General features: G+C 52.2%; 1 protein-coding gene across 1 annotated transcript in view; it reads left to right on the top strand.

Moving 5' to 3' along the window:
• The first annotated feature begins 7,652 nt into the window (after positions 1 to 7,652).
• Positions 7,653 to 12,166, top strand: part of ASPNAT (aspartate N-acetyltransferase) — a 35,368-nt gene continuing 30,854 nt past the window's right edge. Inside the window, exon 1 of the mRNA XM_087726278.1 lies at positions 7,653 to 8,071. Within this exon, the coding sequence (XP_087582404.1) occupies positions 7,714 to 8,071 (358 nt within the window). The 5' untranslated portion in view covers positions 7,653 to 7,713. The remainder of the gene's footprint in view (positions 8,072 to 12,166) is intronic.

Here is a 12,166-nt window from a genome sequence, read left to right as displayed (position 1 = left end):
GACCGGCCCGCGGGCCAAACGCCTAACTGCCTGCTGTCCATGCCCACGCCCGGTCTAGCGAAGGGGAGAAAAGTCCCGATACATCAGGTGAGAATGCCGTTTGACACCCCTGTTTTAGACGCTCGTGAACAAGGCCTGGGAAGGTTTCCAGTTTTCCCCTTTTCCTTGCAGCTCTGTGGAAGTCCGTTCTCCCGCCCTTGGTGCCCTGAGCAATTTGTCATTCATCTCCCAACCATTTCAGCCGAACTGTTATTCCGTTATCAGCGCATCATAGACATTATCCGTGTAGCATTTCTTTTCCAAGAAATGGGTTTCTGTGAGTGTATGTGTGCGCTTGTGTGTGTGTGTGTAAATGTACAAACACTCCAGTCCTGGGGAAATGCACTTTTTAAAATAAAGATCTGAGATCCTGACTTTGGGTTGCGCTGTTCCAATTCATACATTCTTTTTTTGTTGTTGTTGTTGAGAAGCATAGATATTTTATGAATTCTTCATATTTCAACAGTAATGATTCTGATTCTGGCTTTAGCAATCTTTTTAGATTATGCTTCACTCTTCTATTATTACTACAATATTCTCAAAAGGCCCAGTTCAGGTCAATGTCCACTTTCACTTCTGAAGGTGAAAAAAACCCAGGGCGGCTAAGTTAATTGCAGAAAGAAAAAGCTTGAAAGCCTGGAAGAAATGAAAACTGCATCTCAGGAGTTGGATTTCGGGTCCCTGAGGGCTACCACATCAGGCCTGAAAAGATCCAGGGATCCAAATACCGCGATTTTCTTTTGGCCACCAATCCAGGTATAGCTTGCCTAGCCTTTTTATTTATTTTTAATCCTCTGTAGTAATAATCTGCATTTGCTTGTATCTGTAATATAACATTCCCATTTTCACGAGAAAAGAGCTGTGGGGCTGCATAAAATGGCAATTCTGTTTTTAGAAATAGAAAACGGAGATTAAATACTTGGATAATTGCTGCTTCTATGCAAGAAGGGGGGGGGAACAACTAGGATGCTGAAATCAGCGTGAGAAGGAGGAGAAAGTCTGGATCAAATCTTTTAGCTACTGGTTCGGAGAAATCGCAGATCATGGCAGGGTTAAAAATAGGAGGGCAGGCTCCTTCTCCCCCCTCCAACCACTACTAAGTGGTTGAATAGCACTGTTTTTTTTGTACAACAATGTTGCAGCTATTAAAAGAGCAGGAACCACAACCTTGTTTAAGGTTTAATCTTAAATGCACTTATTTAAAATGTTGCCAGAAAAGTAAGTATTGCTCAGTTGGCTCATCTCTTAGATAGGTTCAGATTTCTTCACTCAATTGGATTGATTGCAATGTTTCTGTGTGAGGAGGGTGAAGTTTTAAAATTAGGGGTTTTTGAAATTACATCTGCGTAGCAGGAGGAGCCAATCCTTCACCTCCATCAAGCGAGAGGGGAAACCCTCCCAGCCAAGCTTCACTAGCCAGCTCATCAAGACGTTACAGAGGGTTTTGCTGGATGTTGACTGAAATGGCTCTGCAGTATATTATACCCACAGATTTTCCCATCTACGAAACATGCCTACTGTAATTTCTAAAGATAATGGGACTACGGAACAGCCCAGGCTGGCCGGCCTCTGTCCATCTCAGAATGAGCACTGGTCCTTTTGGAAGACCAGGACAAGGTGGGCTCACCCCAGGCCTTCAGGGTTTCATAGATACAATACAGCCAGATTCTGCCAACCCCCCCTGGAGTTTTCCCACTACCTAGACTGATCCTAAAAGAGCAATGCAATAAATATAAAATAAAAGGTACAATAGCCCTTGATCATGTTTCCATTGATCCAGCCACTTTCGCTTGCTCTCCACAAGAGGTTTTCTTCCAAAAGAAGGACGAACAAAATAAGAGGTGAGTCATTCTGCCTTTTTCTTTTTGTTTTTGGTTCCATTTTCCCATCTTCATTAAACAGGTTCCTTATTTGGAAGTTCTAAAAAAGAAACCCAGCTTGGGGCTTTTCTAGTCTTTGCTAAATTCTGCATTCTGACTTTTAGCTTTTATATATATATATGTAGTCCTCAACCTATGACCACAATAGAGTCCAAAAGTTCTGTTGCTAAGCAAAATATTTGTTAAGTCAATTTTGCCCTAATTTATGAGCTTCTCTGCCATAGTTGTTAAATGAATCACTGCAGTCGGTAAGTTAGTAACCCTGTTGTTAAGTGAATCTGGCTTCCCCATTGACTGCTTCTCAGAAACTTGAAAAAGGGGAACATGTGACCGTCATAAATATGAGTCAGTTGCTGAGCACTCTGCTCTGGGGAAAGCGGAAATAAAAAGATGCCATAGATTCCACCTCTGTAGCCAGATCTCAGAAGATGAGCAGGGCTGTCTGTGCAAAGGAGAAGTCTGAAGCCGTTTCTGTTTAAATGCATGGATCCAAAACGGCCCAATCCCTGCCACGCCCTCTGCCTCCGAGGAAGAGGGCCGTTTAATCTGTCGATTGGCAGAAATTTCCCATTGGAAACCCTTTGGGCCCCCGTCCAATAGCATTTCCCAGTCACTTGGGCTGGACGTCAATTAAACGCTTCCTGCCCCGGGTGCTTGTTAGTCTCCCTCCGTGCCATTTCAGAAGCTCCGGCACAAATGATCCTATTGATCATTTCACAGCCGGTTAACTCCCCCGTTCCATCCGAGACAAAGCCAGATCTCAGCCTTGCTGGATGGTCAGTTGTTTGCAATGCCCACTGTTCATGTAGTAGGGAGTAGGAGCTGGTGGCCTGGCATGCAGCACTTGCTGTTGTCTGTTGCTGGATGCAAAGGATCACATCCAATCATGGTTCATTGCTAAACGCCCTGTGGGTAGGAATCTTCTCAACTAACCCCCGGCACCTGTTTGGAGTTAGAGAAGGGTCAGCGAAATTGAGGGGGAGCTGGGCTTAGCTCTCTTGTGGCCACTTAGGGATTGTAGGCTGGATCCTGTTTTGACTCCACCCCTCCGGTCCTCTGCCCCTCTTTCCCCTCCATCCCTCTAGCGTTGCTTTCTTCTGACTTTGCCTCCTTAAGTCAAGACATGGTGGCTGTTCTGCACCCAGCGGGGATAGAACCATGTCCATGCGATGTGACAGTACCACTTTAGACGGCGCTTTAGACTGTAAAACGGTATACAAATTTAAGGGCTGTTGCTATCTGTGCATTGCGGTGGTGGTCAAGACTGTATTTTCATGACAATTTCTGACAGCAGCGAGTCAACCTCTCTTGGGCAAGCCCATTTCAGGCCACAGTGCTGGGAGCAGCTTCTGCTGCTTCTCCTTCAGGAGCTGATCATAATCCCTGGCAAGGTATAATCCCCTTCATCATCTGCGTTTTCACTCCAGGAACATTTGCTGTTGGTTATAAAGGCTCCATGACAGCCAGTTTGCAGTTTGTGTAGTCACACTTTAAATAAAGGCTTATGTCAAGCAATCAGCCGTGGCTGGTAAGTTACAATGGCCAGGTTCACACATCAAGAGAAGCCTCAAACACACAAACCTTATAGTGAGGTATCAATCCCCATCTGGTTGAATAATGCCATTCCGAGAGTGGGATGACAGTCTGCAAATTTGATAAACAAAGGAAAATTGGAATTGAATCCAGGGAAAGGAATTGTGAAGGTAACAGCTTCCTCTAGATGACACCGATTTCCCGAAGAAGGTAATTGGATTTGGATGCAGTCCTAGATGTTATTTGGCTCTGGATGTGAAGCTTCAACTGAAAATCAGAATGCCGTTTATCTAGCATAATGAAGACCTGGCTGTTAATTCTGTTTTTATATTAACATTGCCAATGCATCTTCCTTTTTGTTTAGAATAACGTGGGACAGAGATCAACTCAGTGTAAATTAAGAGGCATAGGTGCCTGGAAGCGAGGAACAAATTATACACCGTGTGTTGTGATATTAAGGGTTTGCATCTGTGTGGCCCTCCTGATTTGATGTGTACGCACTCAAAATCCACCCATTTAGAAGTGTCTTCTGCAGGGCATCCGCATCCGCCCCCCCACCTCCCCATAGACGGTGAGGTCAGTCCAAGTAAACGCCACAGCTTAACTATGTTTTATGAATAAGAGGCAACTGGCTCAGTTCACATGACAAACCCAAACCAATTTATTGCAATTTATAAAGACACCAGAAAATGGGAATTCAGCCCTGCTCAAGAGCACAGCTGGCACACCTGCCTGCCAGAAGAGAGGGAGGTTGGCAGAGGCTGGGCTTGGCTCAGTGGGCCGGCTGCCAGCTCTGTGCACCAATGTGAAATTCAAAACTCGGGGTTTTTCTTCAGAGCCGATTCCTTCTTTTTTTAAAAAAAAAAGGTTTGCCTGATCAAAATCTGGAAGAAGCCACATCTCAGCCTTAATGACTTGGAAGTTATTTGAGACAACCATTCCTCCTTTAATCCCATCATCCTAGGGACACTCCGTTCTACAAAAACTTTTATTTCTAGAATTTTGAAGAAGGGAAATCCCCATCACTTGGTTAACTTCGCAAGGTTCAAGTGGCCTAATACGTTTTGCCTGGCAATTCACCTTTTGACTGGCAGGTGTGTGGCACTGAGGGGATAAATAAACAGAAAGCTTGACGATCTGTCTAATGTGGCACAGGCAAATTACTACTTTTTCTTTTATCCTCCCAATCTGTTTCATTCTGTGACTCTTACACTGTAGACTTGAGAGCAAGGCTTTTAATCTTTGTAAGACACTTTTGAAACTTTTTCAACTGAGCAAACCGGCTAAATGTTTCAAAATAAATGATATTTTATTTAAACCAGGTAACACAGGAGTGTTCTCCAAATCTCTTGGGGCCAGTTTGGTCCAAAGGAGGGGGGCAGCAGGCTAGAAACCAGGAGGAGGAGAGTTCTAGTCCTGCCTTAGTCAGGAATGCCAGCTGGGTGATTTTAGGCCAGTCCCACTCTCTCTTGCAGCCCAGCCCACCTCACAGGGTTGTTGTGGGGAAAATAGGAGGAGGTGGATATGTTCTCTGTCTCGAATTGTTTACAAAGCAATAAATACAGGATAAAAAATAAAAATAAATAACTCGAGACTCCAGATTAATTACAGCCTACAACTCATCCCATTCATAATTCAATCGTCGACAGAATTTGCTGTGAAATTGGAACATGTACAATATACTAAAAGTTCCCAAACAATGAAGCAACAGCCGTTTAACCTGGATGAACGATGGGAATCACGGGGATATGGAAGGTGAACCTCGCACCTTTTCGGAATTGCCCAGGCACCTGCCTGAGCTTTTCAATCTCTATCATATTTCGTGCTTTCAAAATATGCACAACTGTTGGCACAAATCGCCCTAGTTTCCTTGGCAGCCTTTTCCCCTCTGCTTCCTTTTTCCTAAGGCCCTAACTGGCCCTACACCCCCCCCCTTTGCTGGCTTTTTCCTTAAGGCAAAACTAGAACTCCCAGACTCCCAATTCGCCGTCCGATTATGAATAAAGCATAAAATGCATAATTCAAATTAACTCACATACTTCTTATTGTTCTGCTTTTGATAATCATGAGGTTCTCAGAGAGAGAGAGAGAACCGGCATTCGCCTGTTTCTCAATTCCTTTGATCTGAGCCGGGGGGGGGCTTGCAGAGGGGGGAGGGGCGCTGCATGGCAATTCAAAGGGAAACCCCCCCCCCCAATGGAGCCCCGAGGCAGCCCGGCGGTTAAGGAACCGGGGAGAATGGAGAGGAAGCAGCCGATTCCGGAAGGCGGCCGAGGGAGACGGCAGGGCCCCCCAGGCGGAGGGGAGGCCGCGCTGTCCCCCAGGAGCCCCGGGCGAAGGGTTGGGGGCAGCTTAGCAGGCCGAACCTCCTGCGAGGCGGAGAAGGCGGCCTTCCCGGCCTTCGGCTCTTTGCAACGCGGCTCCGGAGGCTGCGCAGCTCCCGCGCATCTCCGCTGGAACCGCCGCCCGGCACCGCCTCTCTCTCAGCCGGCCTCTCGCTGCTCCCGCGGGGGAGATCCGATGTCCGATGCCCGCCCGACCTTCCTGGACGACGGGGGGAGCAGAAGGGCCTGAGCCGGCCCCCCCCCCGAGCTCCTCCACCGGCTCCGCCGCAGCGACGGAGGTTCTCGGCGTCCTCCGGGCTCCTCGCTCGGCCCCCTCCCTCCCTGCCGGGTGGGGAGGGGGAGGCAATGGCTTCGCCCCGTGATTGGCCGGCGTCGGCCCAATGGCGTGGCAGCTCCTACCCCTCCCGCCAGGAAAGAGGGAGGGGCCACCTCCCCCTTCTAGACGCCCCTCCGGCCCCCCTCAGTGCCCCCTGCGAAGGGGCGGGGCTGCTGCGCGGGGGTCGCCCGAGGGGAGAGCTGCTCTCTGCGCTGAGGGGGTCGATGGGGGCCCGTCCCGTCTGCGGCAGATCCCGGGAGGGAGCAAGAGGGGCCCCGCGCCACCCCTGCCCTCTTTGGCCCTGGGAGACCCCCGGCCGCCCCTTCCCTCGGGGGTCCCTCTGGGGTCGGGGACAGGCGCCCCCAGGGGGAAGGGCAGGAACAAGGCATTTGCGGCGGAGGGGGCCGCTCTGTGCCTCCCTCCCTCCCTGGGGGAAGGGGTCCGAGGGGGGCGCTTGCCCCCCAGCACCAACTTTTCCGCCCCTCCCCATTGCAGTAGAGGGCTAGAGTCGGTGGTGGCCGCCACAAAGCGGGGCTCCCTCCGGTCGGTGGGCGGCCCAAAGCCCGGGCTCCGAAGCCCCGACTCCCTCGGCCGGACAGCCGCCCGTCGGGCTCCCTTCACAGCTGCGGCGATCCTGCGGAGATCCTTGGGCGGGGAGGGCGCGCAAGGGGGCCAATTGCGGGGACGCCTTTGGCGTCTTCTGGGACCCATCGCTCCCTCCCCTCCCCTGGAACCGTCGGGGGCGGAGGCGACGCTCTGCAGGGGGGCGGGGGCCGTCAGTCGCCCCAGCGCAAGGACCGCAGTGGGCGTTGAGTCATCCAGCCCCGCGGGGGGGGGCGGGGGCGGCGGAGCCCCTGTCCCGGCCGGCTGCCTGGCTGGGCGGGCCGGGGGCGTCCCAAGGAAGCCTGCGCAGGGTTGCGGCATCCAGGCGGGCGAAGGGAAACTTTCTGCCGTGTCATCCGAAGGCTGCCAACAGGCCTCCCGTCTCAGCCGGGCTCCGCTGGCGGAAAAGCCCAAGCAGCGCCCGCCTTCAGCCTCCGCCCCCCCCTCTCTGCCCAGCCGGCCCTTGCAGCCCTCGGGGGGCTCGGAGGGTCCCGGTTGGCAAAGCGGCCGCCCAGCCGCGCAGCTCCTGCCGGGGAGCCCGAAGCCGCGCCAGCTTTGCCCAAAGGCGCTCCGAGCCAGGTGCGCCGCAGGGCTGCGACGGCGGAGACTTTGCCCCCGTCCGCCCCGGGGAAGAAGTGCAGGCCGGAGGGTCTCTGGGCCTACCCGGGCCGGACCCCTCGCGCCCCCCCCCATCCTCCGTCCCCGCCGGCCGTCCGGGCGAGCGAAGCGCGGCGAAGGCGTCGGGGAGTCCGGCGAGGGGGCGTGTCCCGGCCCCCCCACCAGCCCCGCCCCTCGGCCGGCCGTGCACGCGGGCCCCGTCGGCCAATGAGCGGGGCGCTAGGACCCGGGGGGAGCGCGGCCCCCTCTGCAGCGCCGCCGCTGCCTTATAAAGGGCCCCCGAATGCGGCGGAGCTCTTTTCTGCCGCCGCCGCCGCCTCGCCCCGCGCCGCCCCCGCGCTCCCCCGGCAGCGCCCGCGCTCTGCCCGCGGCCCGTTTGATGAATTGCTCGCCTCCCGAGATGGTTTGCGAGACCAAGATCGTGGCCGAGGAGCGGCATTCGCTGGGGGCCGCCGCCAAGGACGGACGCCTGCTCGCCCCCGCAGCCGCAGCCGCCGCCGCCGCCGCGCAGATGTGGCCGCCCGGGGCCGCCGCCGCCGCCGCCTCGCCGCCCGGGGCCGTGTCGGGGGAGCGCCCGTCGGGGGCGGCGGGGGTCTCCATCCGGCTCTTCCACCCGGCCGAGGGCGAGGCGGTGCGGCGCATCTTCTACGAGGGCATCCTGGAGCGCATCCCCAACACCGCCTTCCGCGGCCTCAAGGACCAGCCGCTCGCCCAGCTCTTCTACGCCGCCCTGGCCGGTGAGTGGCCGAGCGGGCGCCGCGCGGGGGAACGCAGCGGTCGGGGCGCTGGGCTGCCGCGGGCTCCTCCTGCGGGCCGTCGCCGCCGGACGCGCCAGGGATGCTCCGCCGACCCCCGCCTGGCTGGGAAGCCGCCGCCCGGGCTGCTTCTGCCGCCCTGCGTCCCGCCGAGGCCCCGAGGCAGCAGCGGCGGCGGGAGCGCCCTTCGCATTGCAGCAGGCGCGGGGGGCGGGCGGGCGCGCTCCGGAGCGTCGGCCGGGCCGGGCGAGAGCGGGGAGGAGGAGCCGGCCGGCGGGCCGCCACGTGTTGGCCGAGGAGGCGGCTGGGCCCGGGGCGACGCTGAGCAAGGAAGGAAGGAAGCCGGGTCGGGCCGGGGGCCAAGCGGGGCTTTGGGGCAGCTGCGGCGCCTACAGAACTTTCCCTTCCGCCGCTGCGCTCAGCACCCTGGACAGCGGCTCTGAAGCTGGGAGCCCTCGGATGGGTTGGGGGGGGACGGACCTTCGACCGCCCATCTGGGAATGGCCGGGGACGGCGGGGCCTTCTGGGCCTGGAAGTCCAACCGCTGGGGAAGTTGCCACGGTTGAGTGACTGCTCTACCCGCTGGAGGCCCATCTGGCCAGGGCAGTTTCCCGGAGCCAGAACCTCCTTGAGATGCCGGAGAGCAACCTCGGGCTTCAACCCCCCTGGACGGCCTCAGTCCTCCATCTCCGCAAGTCTAAGGTTGCTCTCCGGTGGGAGATGGCGAAATGAAGCTCTGGAGCGCAGCTCTGGAGTTTATGGGGAAGCTGCGTTTGGCCGGAGCCCTCATTCCAACCATGCGCCAGTCAGGAATGCTCAGCCTGAGGCATGTTCTAAATTGGGCAGGGGAAGATTGTTAATGGTTACCAGTTAAAGACTTATATGTAGGCTCTGTTGATTAAGTGCATCCCCTTCAGGGTCACTGAACATTTAGCTAAAGCCTTAGAACTTCAGAAAGCCCAGGAGGTGATTGAGTCTGGTTTTATTACCTTACTTACTGTTTTATTACCTTAACCTTGCAGTTCAGGACAGTTTTCAGTGTGTTCCGCTAACAGGTATCAAATAAATTAGGCAGGGATCTACAGTAAAGTTTTGGCACAGGTCTTAACATTTCAAGAAAAAGAAAAGAAATTAAAAATGAACTCTTTTTTTATTATTTGTTTTCTTAAGCAGCAAAGCTTGCCAGCCATCAAGGGAAGGAACCCCTTGAGAAGGGTGTGGCATTCCAGTGGGTTTCCTCTGAAATAAATGATATTTGAAGGAGGCGGCCGGAACGCTCCAATATTGTCCCTTGGGTAACTTTAGCACAAGTGACCGAACTGTTTAAAGTACTTGACGATATGACCTATTCAAGTTTCCAGAAAGTTACGAAACTTGTGCAAAGGGTTTAAGATGGGTTCCACCAGGGAAGGAAGGAGTTATATATGAAGGTTTGATGCAGCTGCTTTGAAGCTCTCCTGGGGTCTCCTGGGGAGGTCACTCCCCCCTCCGTGCTAATCCTATGAAAGATCTGGGCATGGACACTCATGTCCAGAAGGTGGGTTGGTGATCAAAACAGCCACGCGGAACCTTCATGCTTTTGGTTGTGGTGTAGTCCATCCGAAGTGAAGTCTACCTTGGGGCCAATGATAAAACATCCCTAAGCCACAGATCTGCTTATCGGCAAGGAGCCAAGATTTCTTTTTTCATGGCTAATGTAGATTCCCTAGTTGTGAGGGTCACTAAGTGAAATGGATGTTCTCTGTTTCAAAGTGTTTTGAGATTCAGCATCATGTTACCCTGCTCGTGTGGGAAATCTTGTTTGGGAACATTTTTGTTGCAGTAGGGGACAGTTTTCTGGCTCGTTTTCATCTCGGGGTTCTTGCGAAGGTTGTTCCTGGATTTTCCCTCTGCGGAGTCTCCGTTTTGAGGGTCTCCTCTGCTCCCCTTCCTCCTCTTCAAAGGAATTGACAGGCTGTTTGGCTAAGAAAGTCTAATTAGGCTTCAGCTACAGTTGCTGCATGGCTGCCCTGATTCAGAGCTGGACTTTCACTAATCAGTTGGCAAGGAAGGCATTTCATTAACGCTTTTATCCTCCTTTGTCTCAGGACTTCTGAATATTGTACTTGAGAGCTCAGGGGGAATAGGAGAACATTGTCTGTTTTTGGATTTGAATGGACCATTGTCCTGTTGTGGCTGCTTGAATTTTGTGGCTCTGCTATTGCCGTTTTAACTATCGTAAACCACTTGGAATATATGGAAGTAGGTAGCAAACAGGCCCCTTGTAATAAATGACTTTATATAAATAATTTCCCCCGAATTAGCCCACCTTGCTGTGTTCCTCACAAGCACAACGCTTCTGCTCTTCACAAGGCCCTTTTCTTTACAAAATTTAACCTGACCAAGAGAGATGGAAGGGGCTTTAAAGCCACTAAGGCACAGACTTAAAAACTAATCAAGGATAAATTTAACATTATAAAGTGGAATGAACCAACCTTTGGAAATTCACTGAGTTTTTGTCATGGCAAACGGAGCCAGTTTTACAATGAATCTGCCCAAATGCGACTTGCAGCTTATTTAACCAGCTACCGTGTGGCGGTGATACAGCAGAATGAGCTCTTCGCACCTGCTGTCTATCCAGTTTCTTCAAAAGAACGTTTGCACACCAAGACCAGTTTTGCACAGTGCATCGCAAGGCAAATAACCAGGGTTCCTTCCGATGGACGTTAGCAATGGGCTGCATGATTGGCAGTTTCAGAATTTTATTTGGACCAGGTTCCTCATACCAAACACTGTTGGTGCCAGCCTTCTCCCCTCTCTGCATATAGGCACCTACTTTGATGCTCAAGAAACGATCGAGGCTTTTTAGAAAATGAACTCAAAATGAGCATTGACATTTTTGAAAGGGCAGCGATGTATTACACAGGCATATGCAGAAGCAGTGAAAAATGCTGACAAGCATGACGCAATGGGGGGAAAAGCTGAAGAATAGAATGAGGATTGCAGGGGGAAAACAGTTTTCTGCATTACCAGGAAAAACAAGGAGTTTGGAGTGAAACAGAAGACGATGGGACGATCGATTTAGAGAGGGGAGTTTTAGTTTCGCTACTGCAGTGTTAAGAAGGGGATGGCATGCCAGTTTCAAATACTTTAATGACTTTGGGCTGTAAATAAAATCCATTTGATTAAATTTTAAAATAAAATACTTTAATGCTGGTGAGTGAGGAATTCTGGGAGTTGAAGTCCATTAAAGTTACTGGCGTTGAGAAGCTCTGCTTTAATGGGACAGATTGTTTTGATTTAAGGATATATTTTTTTGTAGGCAGAATTTAAATTTTTTAAAAATGCCTTGCTTGCTGAGGTTCATGTGATGGGAATAAGAAAGGAATGGCTCATGGATGAAGCCAAAGGCCCATTGCTATCCAACGTTTTGTGCTACCAATGGCCAGTCAGATACATTTAGGTTGGGAAAATTTATTTATTGGTTAAGATTGTCCTGTAGGAGCACAAGATGGTAAATTGTATTTTTTTTTTATTGCATGCCAGTTCTGTGAAGTAGTTGAGGCTGAGATCTTGTGATTTATCCAAAGTCATCCGGTGGGTCTCCATTGGTGAGCCGGTTTCAATCTGGAATTCTCCAGTCGTAACCAGCTCTTTAACCGACATGCCTGAATGTCTCTTTCACGGCACCCTGGTTGCCATTCAGGCACCGAAATCGGAAAGTTCCAGAAATTTAACCAGTTACAGCAGGGCTCCCCAAACTTGGCCACTTTAAGACTGGTGGACTTCAACTCCCAGAATTCTCCAGCCAGCAGAGCAGAGCTGGGAGTTGAAGTCCACCAGTCTTAAAGTGGCCAAGGTTGAAGACCTCTGAGTTTCAGTTAGTCCTCAACTGACAACAGTTCATTTAGCGACTGTTCAACATTACAACGGCACCGAAATAGTGACTTAGGACCGTTCCTCACACTTAGGACGGCTGCTGCATCCCCATGTCAGGTGATCAAAATTCATCTGCTTGGCAACTGGCTCGTATTTATGACGGTTGCAGTGTCCCGGGGTCACATCATCCCCTTTTACAACCTTACAATAAGCGAAGTC

Source organism: Thamnophis sirtalis, unplaced genomic scaffold (genome assembly GCF_051295495.1).
Source record: "Thamnophis sirtalis isolate CommonGarterSnake01/CBP01778 unplaced genomic scaffold, rThaSir2_p1.2 scaffold_12, whole genome shotgun sequence".
Lineage (NCBI taxonomy): Eukaryota > Metazoa > Chordata > Lepidosauria > Squamata > Natricidae > Thamnophis > Thamnophis sirtalis.
Note: the sequence above shows the minus strand (reverse complement) of the source record. Positions and strands in the feature narration are given on the sequence as shown.